This window comes from Anabrus simplex, chromosome 12 (genome assembly GCF_040414725.1).
Source record: "Anabrus simplex isolate iqAnaSimp1 chromosome 12, ASM4041472v1, whole genome shotgun sequence".
Taxonomy (NCBI): domain Eukaryota; kingdom Metazoa; phylum Arthropoda; class Insecta; order Orthoptera; family Tettigoniidae; genus Anabrus; species Anabrus simplex.
Window position 1 is genome coordinate 100,514,448 of NC_090276.1, and position 16,021 is coordinate 100,530,468.

At 34.7% G+C, this 16,021-nt stretch overlaps 1 protein-coding gene across 1 annotated transcript in view; it reads right to left on the reverse strand.

Annotated features, from left to right (window-relative positions):
- Nucleotides 1-16,021, reverse strand: part of LOC136884171 (cytoplasmic dynein 2 intermediate chain 1) — a 278,007-nt gene that overhangs the window by 66,730 nt on the left and 195,256 nt on the right. Inside the window, exon 13 of the mRNA XM_067156209.2 lies at nt 13,676-13,815. Within this exon, the coding sequence (XP_067012310.2) occupies nt 13,676-13,815 (140 nt within the window). The remainder of the gene's footprint in view (nt 1-13,675; nt 13,816-16,021) is intronic.

Sequence of the window (16,021 nt, forward strand, 5' to 3'; positions counted from 1 at the left end):
AATACTAAATTTAATGTTATTATTTAAAACAGGACTGGTTTCGACTTATTACAAGTCATCTTCAGCTGTCATTTACATACACATTAGAATACATAATCAAACAGTTGTATCTTACAAATAAACATGTCGTGTTTGATAGACATTAGGTAATATGTCTAGAGGTGAAATTCTGCTTCTTACATCTAGGTTTAACGGATCAAGAATATTAAAAAGATATCTATCTTTAACACATTAAAATTTTTTTAAAAAGTTACAACACATGATAAAATTTGTTGTTTACACCTGACCTTGAATATAGCATTGTCGTTCAAGTTTTACTAATAATAGTTCTTTAAAAGGACTTTTTATATTGCATTGTTTTTAGTCGACTAAATATGCTTAAATGTAGCCGCATGTGCTTATACAGATACTTCTTACTAGGCTTAGACTTTGTCAAAATGAGTAATGTGAATTCAAAGAAGAAATTACAATAATAAAGTGAAGTGCGTTTGAATTAATAGTGATCTAGGTAATTGTAACCTCTGTTGAATAACTCCTGCAATTATATACTATTTAAAATACATTTCATGCAAAGAAGACATCACACTTCAATATATAAAAGTTGAAAGGTATAAAACAATCATATACGTTTTGTGAAATTCATATGAAGTAATGTTCTTTCCTCATGCGTATGTGTCAATTTCAATTGGAGTAATATACTTTATATAAACTTTGTCAAATTAAGTAATGTGAGAATGAATTTTTGAGATTGCATTGAGAAATGAAATGCCAGGTAATTAAAACCTGTATTGAATGACCTCTTCAAATATATACTGAGTAAAATACATTAAATTCAACATAAAACAATGGTACATTTCAATATAAGTTAAAAGGTAAGAGGCAGTCCTGCAAATTTGTAAAACTTCATATGAAGTACTGTTCTTCACGTGTACATGCCAAGTTCAAATGGGGCACTATTGGCCACTATTTGCTTAAAGTCCAATCACTATAAATTTAGATTGTCTTGTTGAATATACAGATTGAAGATGAAGATGAATGTGCTGCTGGGGTTATGAAAGCTGTTGTTGTAGGTGGTTCTTTTTCGGTCTATGATACTTGCTAACTATCTGTAAAAAGTAAATGAAATCAGTTAGAAGCGCATTAGAATGTTAAAGTGTTAAACTTGTGTGTGTGTGTGTATTGTAGAGATTACTTACTGTCGTGAGATGATTGGGAAGTGTATCGCTTGGCGGCTTGGCGTGTACTATATCGTGAACTTGTGGTATTAGTGTCTGTTGTCGTGAGGGGAATGGAGGGATGGGGAAGGGGAGTTGCTAACTGTGTAGAGGTGGAGTTAGTTGTGTCTTTCTCCTGCGCTGTAGATTGCGCGTGGTGTTGTTTATTAACTGTTCTCAAATAATAGTTTTTTATATAAGGGATGATTTTATTAAATAAAATATTGGTTTTTTCTGTAATTTCATTAATATTATAATTAGGGTTGGCATATTGGTCTACTGTTATATATAGTTCTTCAGTAATATTGAGTAAGGGTCCTTTGGGGTTTGTGCTTAATATTATCATATCATTATCTATATTAGTAAAGTTATGTTTGTAATCAACCATGTGTTGTCCTATTGCCGAAAAATGGTTGTGTTTTATGGCATTGACATGTTCGTTGTATCTGATAGTAAAGTTTCTGCCTGTACGTCCTATGTAGCTTGTTAGGCAGTTATTGCAGCAGATACGGTAAACTCCAGAACGAAGGTATTTGTTGTTATTGTTGATAGTTTTTGTGTTATGTATGATAATGTTGCTGTTATGTGTAGTCCTGTAGGCTATTTCAAGGTTATGTTTTTTGAAAATGTTCGTTAACGAGTATATGTGCGTGTTATTAAATGTAAAGGTTGCGTAGTTTTTCTTTGGTTTGTCTATTTTTGATAATTTAGTTTTGGGTTTTGATTTGAATTTATGAATGATTGAATTGACTGTATCTTTCTTGTATCCATTTTTTCTTGCTATTTCTTGGATTAAATGTATTTCTTCATTAAAATCTATTTTTGAAAGCGGTATGTTAAAGGCTCTATACACCATACTGTAATATGCTGCTTTTTTATGGGAGCTAGGATGAATGGAATCTGTTGCTATTGTGTTTATAGTATGGGTAGGCTTGCGATAAATTTTGAAAGATAAATGATTATCTTGTCTAGTAATGGTCAAATCGAGATAGTTCAGTTTGCAGTTGTTTTCTGATTCTTTTGTAAACTGTATATGTGGGTCTATGGTGTTTAATGTGTCCAACAAAGTGTTGTCATTGGTTAGTCTATTATCGATGATAGCAAATACGTCATCAACAAAACGGCACCAAAAGAATATTCCGTTTATTGTACTGATTGAGTTGTATTCGAGGTGGTCTAGATATATTTCAGCAATTATACCGGAGGCGGGAGAACCCATTGGTAAGCCTAGTTGTTGATAAATTGTGTCATGGAACTTAAAAAAGTTGTTATTGATGGCAAATTCTAAAATTATTATGAATTCCTCGATTTCTAAATTACTTAGTTTACTGTAAGTTTTGAGGTTGGATGAAATAATATCTATAGTTTTTTTAGTGGGGATATTGGGGTACATATTGGTAATGTCATAAGACGCTAAGGAATGGTAACGTTCTAGTTGTAGCTCTTTAGTTTTGTTGCAGAAGTCTACTGAATTGTGTATAGTTTTATTGGCTTGAAATGAATAATGTTTTTTGAGGAATTTTTGGATGAATTGCGCTAATTTATATGTAGGACTTGCTCTGTAATTTACTATGGGTCTCATGGGTATGTTGTCCTTATGTATTTTTGGAAGAGCTTTTGCATTCGGTAGTTGGGGGTTCATAACTATGAGATTTTGTGCTTCAGTTTCGGTAAGTAGTAGGTGCGTGTTTTTAAGTAGAGTCTTGAGATTTCTTTGTATTATATTTGTAGGGTCCTTGCGTATGATCCGAAAGGTGTCGTTATTGAAAACTTCTTTTGTTTTTTGAATGTACACATTTTTGTCAATGATTACTGTGGTGTTGCCTTTGTCCGCTTTAGTTACGACCAGATTGTTTTGTTTTATCTTGTTGTTTAGTTTATTTATCTGTGTTATATTAATTTTTTTATTGTGAGAACTATTTTCTTGTAATTTCTTAATATACTGTGGTAGTCTTTTTGCGATGTCGTGTTTTACTTCATCTCGTAGGTCATATGGAATTTTCTGTAATGCGAGTTCAGTTTCCGCGGTGGTAGTTGTGATATTTTGCAAAACTGAGGTATTGCCCCAATTATGTTTCGGACCCTTACTCAAAATTTCAGTTTCTGTTTCATCGAATACTGTATTCGTGAGATTTTTGATCGAAGGATGGAAATTATGTTCAATGTCAGAATTAGGTTGGGATGAGGTAATCTTATTTATATTAGGAATCATGGGTTCCGTTCTTCGCGTCTGTTTTAAGGACTCTAATTTTTTGTTAAGGTTGTTTTGTTTTTTTATGGCTAAGTTCTCTATTTTGTCGTTAGTGATACGTTGAAAGTGATCCCAATAACTATATGGCAGCTCTTGGGATACTCTCAAATGTAGTGGATACAATTCATTGTTCAAATATTGTTTTTTACGGTAAAAAAATTTGATTTCCGTTTTTAGCCAGATTTTGTTAGTTTTATTTAATGTGTTACGTGTCTGATTGGTAACTCTGTGTTTATTGTTATACTTCTTAAGAAATTTAGGAGTTAGGTTATTGGCAAGGCATTCTTTTAGAAAGGCGATATTCTTGGTGGTATTCATTAATTTGATTCTAATGCTTCTGTATTTATACGCATTACGTCTTGCCTGGTTGGCATTAATATCTTGATTAATAAATTTCATGATGTTCCGTATTGATATCTATAGTATGTCATAGAAAGAAAGAGATCCACCTTATCAATACTAAATTTAATGTTATTATTTAAAACAGGACCGGTTTCGACTTATTACAAGTCATCTTCAGCTGTCATTTACATACACATTAGAATACATAATCAAACAGTTGTATCTTACAAATAAACATGTCGTGTTTGATAGACATTAGGTAATATGTCTAGAGGTGAAATTCTGCTTCTTACATCTAGGTTTAACGGATCAAGAATATTAAAAAGATATCTATCTTTAACACATTAAAATTTTTTTTAAAAGTTACAACACATGATAAAATTTGTTGTTTACACCTGACCTTGAATATAGCATTGTCGTTCAAGTTTTACTAATAATAGTTCTTTAAAAGGACTTTTTATATTGCATTGTTTTTAGTCGACTAAATATGCTTAAATGTAGCCGCATGTGCTTATACAGATACTTCTTACTAGGCTTAGACTTTGTCAAAATGAGTAATGTGAATTCAAAGAAGAAATTACAATAAATTTCTTAAGAAGTATAACAATAAACACAGAGTTACCAATCAGACACGTAACACATTAAATAAAACTAACAAAATCTGGCTAAAAACGGAAATCAAATTTTTTTACCGTAAAAAACAATATTTGAACAATGAATTGTATCCACTACATTTGAGAGTATCCCAAGAGCTGCCATATAGTTATTGGGATCACTTTCAACGTATCACTAACGACAAAATAGAGAACTTAGCCATAAAAAAACAAAACAACCTTAACAAAAAATTAGAGTCCTTAAAACAGACGCGAAGAACGGAACCCATGATTCCTAATATAAATAAGATTACCTCATCCCAACCTAATTCTGACATTGAACATAATTTCCATCCTTCGATCAAAAATCTCACGAATACAGTATTCGATGAAACAGAAACTGAAATTTTGAGTAAGGGTCCGAAACATAATTGGGGCAATACCTCAGTTTTGCAAAATATCACAACTACCACCGCGGAAACTGAACTCGCATTACAGAAAATTCCATATGACCTACGAGATGAAGTAAAACACGACATCGCAAAAAGACTACCACAGTATATTAAGAAATTACAAGAAAATAGTTCTCACAATAAAAAAATTAATATAACACAGATAAATAAACTAAACAACAAGATAAAACAAAACAATCTGGTCGTAACTAAAGCGGACAAAGGCAACACCACAGTAATCATTGACAAAAATGTGTACATTCAAAAAACAAAAGAAGTTTTCAATAACGACACCTTTCGGATCATACGCAAGGACCCTACAAATATAATACAAAGAAATCTCAAGACTCTACTTAAAAACACGCACCTACTACTTACCGAAACTGAAGCACAAAATCTCATAGTTATGAACCCCCAACTACCGAATGCAAAAGCTCTTCCAAAAATACATAAGGACAACATACCCATGAGACCCATAGTAAATTACAGAGCAAGTCCTACATATAAATTAGCGCAATTCATCCAAAAATTCCTCAAAAAACATTATTCATTTCAAGCCAATAAAACTATACACAATTCAGTAGACTTCTGCAACAAAACTAAAGAGCTACAACTAGAACGTTACCATTCCTTAGCGTCTTATGACATTACCAATATGTACCCCAATATCCCCACTAAAAAAACTATAGATATTATTTCATCCAACCTCAAAACTTACAGTAAACTAAGTAATTTAGAAATCGAGGAATTCATAATAATTTTAGAATTTGCCATCAATAACAACTTTTTTAAGTTCCATGACACAATTTATCAACAACTAGGCTTACCAATGGGTTCTCCCGCCTCCGGTATAATTGCTGAAATATATCTAGACCACCTCGAATACAACTCAATCAGTACAATAAACGGAATATTCTTTTGGTGCCGTTTTGTTGATGACGTATTTGCTATCATCGATAATAGACTAACCAATGACAACACTTTGTTGGACACATTAAACACCATAGACCCACATATACAGTTTACAAAAGAATCAGAAAACAACTGCAAACTGAACTATCTCGATTTGACCATTACTAGACAAGATAATCATTTATCTTTCAAAATTTATCGCAAGCCTACCCATACTATAAACACAATAGCAACAGATTCCATTCATCCTAGCTCCCATAAAAAAGCAGCATATTACAGTATGGTGTATAGAGCCTTTAACATACCGCTTTCAAAAATAGATTTTAATGAAGAAATACATTTAATCCAAGAAATAGCAAGAAAAAATGGATACAAGAAAGATACAGTCAATTCAATCATTCATAAATTCAAATCAAAACCCAAAACTAAATTATCAAAAATAGACAAACCAAAGAAAAACTACGCAACCTTTACATTTAATAACACGCACATATACTCGTTAACGAACATTTTCAAAAAACATAACCTTGAAATAGCCTACAGGACTACACATAACAGCAACATTATCATACATAACACAAAAACTATCAACAATAACAACAAATACCTTCGTTCTGGAGTTTACCGTATCTGCTGCAATAACTGCCTAACAAGCTACATAGGACGTACAGGCAGAAACTTTACTATCAGATACAACGAACATGTCAATGCCATAAAACACAACCATTTTTCGGCAATAGGACAACACATGGTTGATTACAAACATAACTTTACTAATATAGATAATGATATGATAATATTAAGCACAAACCCCAAAGGACCCTTACTCAATATTACTGAAGAACTATATATAACAGTAGACCAATATGCCAACCCTAATTATAATATTAATGAAATTACAGAAAAAACCAATATTTTATTTAATAAAATCATCCCTTATATAAAAAACTATTATTTGAGAACAGTTAATAAACAACACCACGCGCAATCTACAGCGCAGGAGAAAGACACAACTAACTCCACCTCTACACAGTTAGCAACTCCCCTTCCCCATCCCTCCATTCCCCTCACGACAACAGACACTAATACCACAAGTTCACGATATAGTACACGCCAAGCCGCCAAGCGATACACTTCCCAATCATCTCACGACAGTAAGTAATCTCTACAATACACACACACACACACACAAGTTTAACACTTTAACATTCTAATGCGCTTCTAACTGATTTCATTTACTTTTTACAGATAGTTAGCAAGTATCATAGACCGAAAAAGAACCACCTACAACAACAGCTTTCATAACCCCAGCAGCACATTCATCTTCAATCTGTATATTCAACAAGACAATCTAAATTTATAGTGATTGGACTTTAAGCAAATAGTGGCCAATAGTGCCCCATTTGAACTTGGCATGTACACGTGAAGAACAGTACTTCATATGAAGTTTTACAAATTTGCAGGACTGCCTCTTACCTTTTAACTTATATTGAAATGTACCATTGTTTTATGTTGAATTTAATGTATTTTACTCAGTATATATTTGAAGAGGTCATTCAATACAGGTTTTAATTACCTGGCATTTCATTTCTCAATGCAATCTCAAAAATTCATTCTCACATTACTTAATTTGACAAAGTTTATATAAAGTATATTACTCCAATTGAAATTGACACATACGCATGAGGAAAGAACATTACTTCATATGAATTTCACAAAACGTATATGATTGTTTTATACCTTTCAACTTTTATATATTGAAGTGTGATGTCTTCTTTGCATGAAATGTATTTTAAATAGTATATAATTGCAGGAGTTATTCAACAGAGGTTACAATTACCTAGATCACTATTAATTCAAACGCACTTCACTTTATTATTGTAATTTCTTCTTTGAATTCACATTACTCATTTTGACAAAGTCTAAGCCTAGTAAGAAGTATCTGTATAAGCACATGCGGCTACATTTAAGCATATTTAGTCGACTAAAAACAATGCAATATAAAAAGTCCTTTTAAAGAACTATTATTAGTAAAACTTGAACGACAATGCTATATTCAAGGTCAGGTGTAAACAACAAATTTTATCATGTGTTGTAACTTTTAAAAAAAATTTTAATGTGTTAAAGATAGATATCTTTTTAATATTCTTGATCCGTTAAACCTAGATGTAAGAAGCAGAATTTCACCTCTAGACATATTACCTAATGTCTATCAAACACGACATGTTTATTTGTAAGATACAACTGTTTGATTATGTATTCTAATGTGTATGTAAATGACAGCTGAAGATGACTTGTAATAAGTCGAAACCGGTCCTGTTTTAAATAATAACATTAAATTTAGTATTGATAAGGTGGATCTCTTTCTTTCTATGACATACTATAGATATCAATACGGAACATCATGAAATTTATTAATCAAGATCAGCTAACATATTCAACGTCCCGCACTGTGCTTGCCAACGCCGACGAAACTCGATGAATAGCTTAATGATCCAGTATTCGGTTCGGTCGCGAAAATGTACATACAATACAATTCAATATAATTGAAATATGTAACTAGGATCTTGTAGATTCGTTAGAACAGTTGACGTAAAAAACAATTGTGAAGAGAAAAATGGTAAAAGCGCAATACCAGAAAGAAATGAAAAACGTATATGCACAGTGCACTATTTATTGAAGATAAGAATTCAGGTCGTAATTGAAGTAGTCAAAGTCAGCGCAAGGCATGAGTTTAAATTTGAATGTAAAGACCCGAAATGCAGGTGGCACTACAGTATATTAGTATACAGTTCAATTCGGAAAGTAGGTGTTTTTTTTTAAAGGAGAGGTGAAAAGAAAAGATAGGATAAGTTAATAAAGGCAGAGGATTAGTAGATAAGAAGAGATTAAAAGGATTTGAAGTAAAAAGAGAATGGAAAAAGATAAGATAGGGAAATAAAGGAGGGGTAGTTTAGGGTGGGTTAGGAGGGTGGGTTATTGGAGGTAGAAAATGTGGGTAGGAACTTTGTAAGGCATGGAAAATTGAATTCGGGTTTCGAAATTTAGAATTTTTGAGAAGAAGACTTAGGAAATCAAAGAGGATATTGGGTTTTTCTGAAATGTTGTTTAAATTGAAATTAGGGTTGAAGTATTGGTCAAGGTGAATAAAACAATTTTCAGTAGTGTTTAAGAGGGGGCCTTTGTTAATGATTTTAAATATTTTTATGTCTTTTGCAATATTGGTGAAATTATGCTTGGAGTCTTGTATGTGTTGTCCTACAGCGGAGAATCTGTTGTATTTAATGGCGCTGATATGTTCGGAGTATCTGATGTTAAAGTTGCGGCCAGTTTGTCCAAGGTACGAGGAGCTGCAGTTGTTACATTTGAATCTGTATACTCCAGAATTAGAAAAAGCATTAGATTTATTTAGTGATTTAGAGTTGTGTAATATATCAAGATTTCTGTTATTGGTTCTAAAAGAAATTTTCATGTTGTGTTTTTTAAGAACATTAGTTATTTTATAAGCATCTTGAGTGAAAGTGAAAGTGGAAGTGGGTTTGGTTTTGTCTTTTGATAACATAGTTTTAGGACGGTGTTTGAATTTGTTGATGATACGGTTTATGAAAGAGTTCTTAAAGCTATTAAATTACCAAATAACAGGCGTAAAATTACCACCTAATCGTCAAGTTCTCGCAGTTCTATTTTCCAACGACTGTTAGTGAAAGCGCAAATCTTGTCATTCGGAAGTGCAATGTATTCTGGGAAAAGGCTAGAATACCTACCAGTGCTGTGCCTAATTGTGTTAAGAAGTTAGTGGATCTTTATCAGGTCTGGCGAGAACTGCAAAAAATAGCAAGAAGATTCAGGATTTACATAGTGCCGCGAAGAGAACTTTCAACTTGAATTAGATAATTTATTCAATATTGCACATGCTGATGCGCTTGAAAGAATAAAAATCAAAGAAGATAAAATATTTCTGCAAAAGCAAAGAGAGCCAGGGCGTCCGGGGTGCCTAGCGGGTGTTGACAAAAGGTTGGCTGATACTGAAGAAAGGGCCAGGCTGAAAAAACTCGCAGAAGATAAAAAAAGACTTCCGCGAGCTCATTGGAATCTGCAACTTTACAGACTTTTTATACACATGAAGATGTAGAAGAACAATCCACAAGCTCTGAAGAAGGCCTGGAAGAATCTCTGCCATCCACATCTCAGTCTGTAAGTTCTTTAGCTACGTTGACAAGGAAAGGAAGAAAAGATTTTATCACATCTAAATTAGTTGCAACTTTAGACAGATGTCAACTAAGCATCAGAGATTCTGTTTATATAATTCAGTCTGTAGTAGAAACACTTGGTCTTAGTTCTGACAATTACCCAATCAACAAATCTTCTATTCAATGCATTTGAACACAAATGAGAAAAGATAGAGCGAGATCCATTAAATCCGATTTTCAGAATAACGTGCCCGAAGTAGTTACTGTTCATTGGGATGGAAAATTGTTACCTGCTCTGGACATAAGAAGTTCTAAAGAAGAACGCCTACCAATTATTATTTCATGTAACGAGGAGGAACAACTTCTTACTGTGCCGAAGTTAGACAACTCTTCCGGCAAATAGCAAGCGAAAGCAGTGTCAAATGCCCTTCATGACTGGAACCTGGACAATAAGGTACAAATAATGTGCTGTGATACAACAGCATCTAATACAGGACGCTTGAACGAGCTTGTGTGCTTTTAGAGCAAAAACTAGAAAGAGATTTGTTACTCTTTCCTAGCCGCCATCATATTTATGAACTGGTGCTCAAAAGTGTGTTTGAATCAAATATTCAACAAATCACTAGCATTCCTGATATTCTGCTGTTCAAAAAGTTTAGAGACAACTGGAAGAATATTAATCCTAGTGCCATAGAACCGTGCACTGATTCCGTCCAACAACATCTCTGCGAGGCAAATATTATTGAATTGGTGACGTTTCTTAACAATGAGCTGGCAAAATCGACGGAATGAGATGATCATGGAGCTCGCTATTGTTTTTCTGGGTGGAGACATTAAAAATAAAATAAAAATCAGACCTCCTGGTGCAATGCATCAAGCACGATGGATGGCATGAGCTATTTACTCGTTAAAAATGTGTTTACTGAAGTCCCAGTTTAAAATGAGCGCTAAGGACAAACAAGCTTTACAAGATGTTTGTTTATTCATTGTGGCAGTTTACGTGAAGCCCTGGCTTGGATGTAGTTTGGCGGTAAAAGCGCCAAATCAAGATTTTTGTTTTTTAAAGACCTTAAAAGATTACGAGAAAGTTGACAAGTTGATTTCCAATGCGGCTTTAAACAAGTTCAGTCAACACTTGTGGTACTTGTCAGAGGAAATAGCCATCCTTTCAATTTTTGATAATGAAGTTAATGAGCAGACTAAAGTAAACATTGTAGAAAACTTACAAAAAGAAAGCTTTGGTGATTCTGGAAAGAGATATGTTCCATCGAAAGAAGAGATACATGGTACGTAGTAAACTAGGAGTGTTTAATCTGGTATTTAATTTAGAACTTATTTGTTTTATTTATAGGCAATACAAGTATTTTTTATCTTGTTTCAGGGAAATCTTTGAGTGATTTTGTTTCTGTCAGGAGTAAAGATTTATTTCCATGACTGAAACTTGACAGTGGTTTCCTTCAAGAAATTGTATCTTCATGGAAAGACAACGTGGCATTTGTGGAAGCTAAAAAGAAGGTTTCTACCTTAAAAGCAGTTAATGACACAGCTGAAAGAGCTGTTAAACTAATGACTGACTTTTATGGTTTGATTACCGCAGATGAAGAACAGAAGCAGTTCTTATTACATTGTGTGCAAGAACATAGAAAAATTTACCCAGACTGTAAAAAAGAGACTTGAAGAGGAAATATCCAAATGAATAACTATAAAACTTGTATCTTTTTTGTTACTTACAAGAAGAGCATTATATAAATTTCTGTTTTCATTTATATTTCTCTAAAATAATTGTTTTGAGTGATCATCTACAACTACATACATTTAAGAGACCCTTTAAGCAGCTATTTTCTAAAACATTTAGGCCCCGTCGGCACAGGTTAAAATTAATGTAGGAAGTTGAAATTCTGTACTTGGGTAACTAATAGACTAATAAACACAATAACGGGGTATGTGTTTCAATAAATGAAAAACAAAAATTTTTGCCCTTTTAAGGGACACCATAATATGTATGTACATTTTCGCGACCGAACCGAATACTGGAGCATTAAGCTATTCATCGAGTTGCGTTGGCAAGCACAGTGCCGGACGTTGAATATGTTAGCTGATCTTCGGGAACTGGCAATTTACTTCAATCGAGCGACTAATCTTCGGCTTCTGCACGATTTTAGATCTTCATATTTGTTGGATCGCGCCTGATGGTGTATGCAAGCTGGCTCACTTAACTGTTCTCCGCTTCTCGTAAACATTTTGAGACTGTGCGCTATGCTGCTGTTCAGAAGATTGCACCTTGCTTCTTTTAAGTGACTTACCTTCTACTTCTTCTGGATTTTACAGTGCCTATCCCCGTTGTTTCATATTGCCTCTTCAACTGTTTTTGTGGGGACTTGTTCTTTAATTCCTTTCTTACCTATGCATTGTTTTTTGCATTTTATTCGGCTGATGATGACCCGGATTGGGGTCGAAACCGGTACCGCTTCCGCTTATAATTAAATAGGAATGTAACACTACATTTCTTATTTATTTGTATTGAATAGGTTGAACTACCTTATTTATTATTTCAATTTAATTACTACTATCACCATCACCACCATCATCATCGTTATCCGAATTCTCAGGACCGTCATTTGCATCACCAAGTCCGGAATCCTCCAAACTCTCAGATATATTCGCTGCGGTTCCAATCATAACCTCACTACTGTCACTGTCCGAGTCATTATTCTCAGAATCACTCCCGTTAGTGACAACCTGCATGCAATAATGAAAATTGTGAGTGTTTATTATCCTACAACAACCAGTTTTTCAACCCATCAACGAAACAACACTCAGTAATTAGTGTTTATTAAGGCACTAGCTAGAAGAGCGCAATCACGCTCCCAGCAAATTTAGTGGGAATTAGGCGGCACTCTAAGGGTTAAATTGAGAAGACATCCTCAACCGAACAATGTACAGATCAGTGCTTGACAGCTTCAGAGGCTTCCATGATGAACAGAAAATGAGTAGGGGATGGACAGATGCTGACAGATGCAACGCGTGTCTCTAATGGCCATAAACGAAACTGATGATAATGATAATGAACCAGAGACCCCTTGGACCATTTAGCCATTAAGCTGGACCCTTAATGGATGCAAGACTTGCTACTGACTGAACATCAGGGAGCCACAGTAATCACATGCAAGGTTCTTCAGTCACGATGCACCATCTTACAAGGAAAAATATAAGGCAAGAGAGGAAAGAGTTAGGCCATCACACAGGTGGACTGACCACAGTGATTTGCAATTCGTGTATATACTGAGGAAGGATGAAGATCAACAAGACTGAGACAAGAAATGGGATCACGACACACAGAAATGAGTAGCACGACTGATGATGATGGTGACTACGATTATTATTCTTATTATTAATTCATCTTTGACTGTACTATCAAACCCTTCTCTAGAGGACTTGCCACTTCAGAAGCAGAAGAATACCAAAACATGTGGATATTGTACTTTACGTTGCACTGACACAGACAGGTCTTATGTCAGTAATGGGTTAGGAAAGGGCTTAATTACGGTACAGCAACAGCATTTGCCTGGTGTAAAACTGGAAAACTATGGTAAACCATCATCAGGGCTGCCTACAGTGGGATTCGAACCCATTATCTCCCAGATGCAAGCTGACAGCTGTGCGGCCCTAACCGTGCAACAAGCAGTACACCAGCTACAACAAGTCTGTGCGAGCTACTCACCGACAGCATCAGTTGTATAGAGACGAGGTCGTGGCTTCCCCCCATTCCTGAGACAGTGGACAACAACTCCAGCAGTGGTGCTCACGTAGAGATGGTTAGGATCAGCACCATCAACCTGCAGGTCCACACACTGCAAGTCCCTGCGAACAAAACACAAGATGTTTCTGTAGGAGACATGGAAGGAGAAAATGAATACACGAATAAAAGCTATCCAGCAGGGATATGGTAAACAGCTGATACGTTGCTTATTTTTTTCTGATATCAGTGCATTTTATGTCATGACCTGCGGGTACAGTGAAAGCTCTGTCTACAATATCTAAAAACAAGAGGTGAGTATTAAAAGCTGTGTAAAACACGAGAGAACAAATACAAAAACCTTTCCAACCCACGCTTATAAAATAAGGGTGATGAACATAAAGCGGATAATTTGAGGCCGTTCAGCTTGACGTGGACATCGACAATGTTGTGACATGGCCAGCGGGCAAAGGTATTACGGTTAAACAGGTTGAAAAATCTGGGTTTATGTTTTACCACGAGCAAAAGTTCTCTCAGTTTTAATTACTGTGTTGATGGGGTGAAAGTAACTTGTGAGATAACATATGGAAGATCTTCACTGGGGTAATCAAAAAAATGATGTAAATAAAAGCTCCAGATCTCATTATGAGGGTAGAAAGGATCTGCAGGAGACAGAAAGAGAGTATCGGACCCACACCAGGGCTACTTGAAAGGAAAGCACCACGGTTTGTTCTGGTTGTTTCCCGACAAAAGAGTAGTCTTATGAAATTGTTACACAAACTTTGGGTTAGGAAGACTTGGGAGTGCTCAACTAAACAGAGTGTTCCAAGCTGTCATTGGAGAGATGGTGTAGACGAGTGGAGCCTTTATAAGTAAGAAAGATGAAGTTGGAATACAAATAATCATTTATAGGAAGAGGAATTAGAGACCGGAATAATTTATAACGGGAAATGCTCGGTAAATTTCCTACTTCTTTGATATCATTTAAGATTAGGTAAACAAGCGATAGCAATCTGCGACAACAGTCCGAAGGTGATAACGGATTGATGGACTGAGTTTCCAGATAAGTACCCGTGTAGATTGATGCAAGTGTAATGGACTAGTATAACTTGGAAACGATTCTCTAACCCATGGGTAAATATCAAAATATCAAGCTTGATTATTATTATTATTATTATTATTATTATTATTATTATTTACGTAGTTATGTACGGACTTTATTTGGTATCAATCGTGGTCGTAACAAAAAATGTGAGGTTATGTCATGATACGTCTGCTGTATGTATATTAATAAGAGTTTATTTCATGTAAAAATTAATAGCATATAATTTATTATTATCAGTATCACTGGAGTCCAACTGGACAGCGTTCCAGTTTTCAAATACTTCAGTAGCGTTCTATCAAATGACAACCTAGCAAAATATGAGGTGAACAATCGAACCAATAAGGCAACACAATTTTACCACCAAGTAAGACACCTGCTGTGGGATGAGCAAATACCCATGAAAACAAAAATGACATTATACAAGTCCTATTATACACGAATTCTTACATACAGTCTCGAAACCCCAACACTGACCAAAAGAGATAATTCCAAACTCTAGGTAGCTGAAATGAAATTCCAACGCACTATGATCCACAAAACCAGGAAAGACAAGATTACGAATGAGAAAATTAGAGAAGAAGTAGGAATAGACGATTCTCTCCTCAATAAGATTCAGATACCAAGACTGAAGTGGTTTGGTCACATGAAAAGGATGCCAGTTAACAGAACTGGAAGGAAGGAATTTGACAGAAAAGTAGAAGGTAGATGACCTATGGGAAGGCCATGAAGGAAATGGATAGATTTAGTTAAGAATGATGTACTGCTGACAGGTCATGATTGGGACAAGTTGGTGGAGGAGGAATGGTACAAGGACAAGGCTCATATATCACACCCAAGAAACTGGAGATGGTTTAGGATGATAGGATGATAATGATGATGATGATGATGATGATGATGTATAAATCCAATGCAATGTTGTGCAACAAACAGTAATAGTCCAGTATTCCACTCATTGTAAATAGGCTATTGGAGACTCTCGAAATTACGAGAAAACATGTGTCATATTCTCTAATATATAAGTAATAATAATAACAACGTATATAAAGAGACAGTGTTGGGAGTTGAGGAGAGTTGTTTTAGCGAGAGTTGTGAGTGCAAGCCGTTAATCAAGTATGTGAATTCATGTTGTGATTTTGTTGTGTTGGTAATTGGTTGACATGCAAAAGTTGCAGTCTTATTATTATTATTTTCCTTCTCCTTTCTTCTTCTTCTTCTTCTTCATAGCA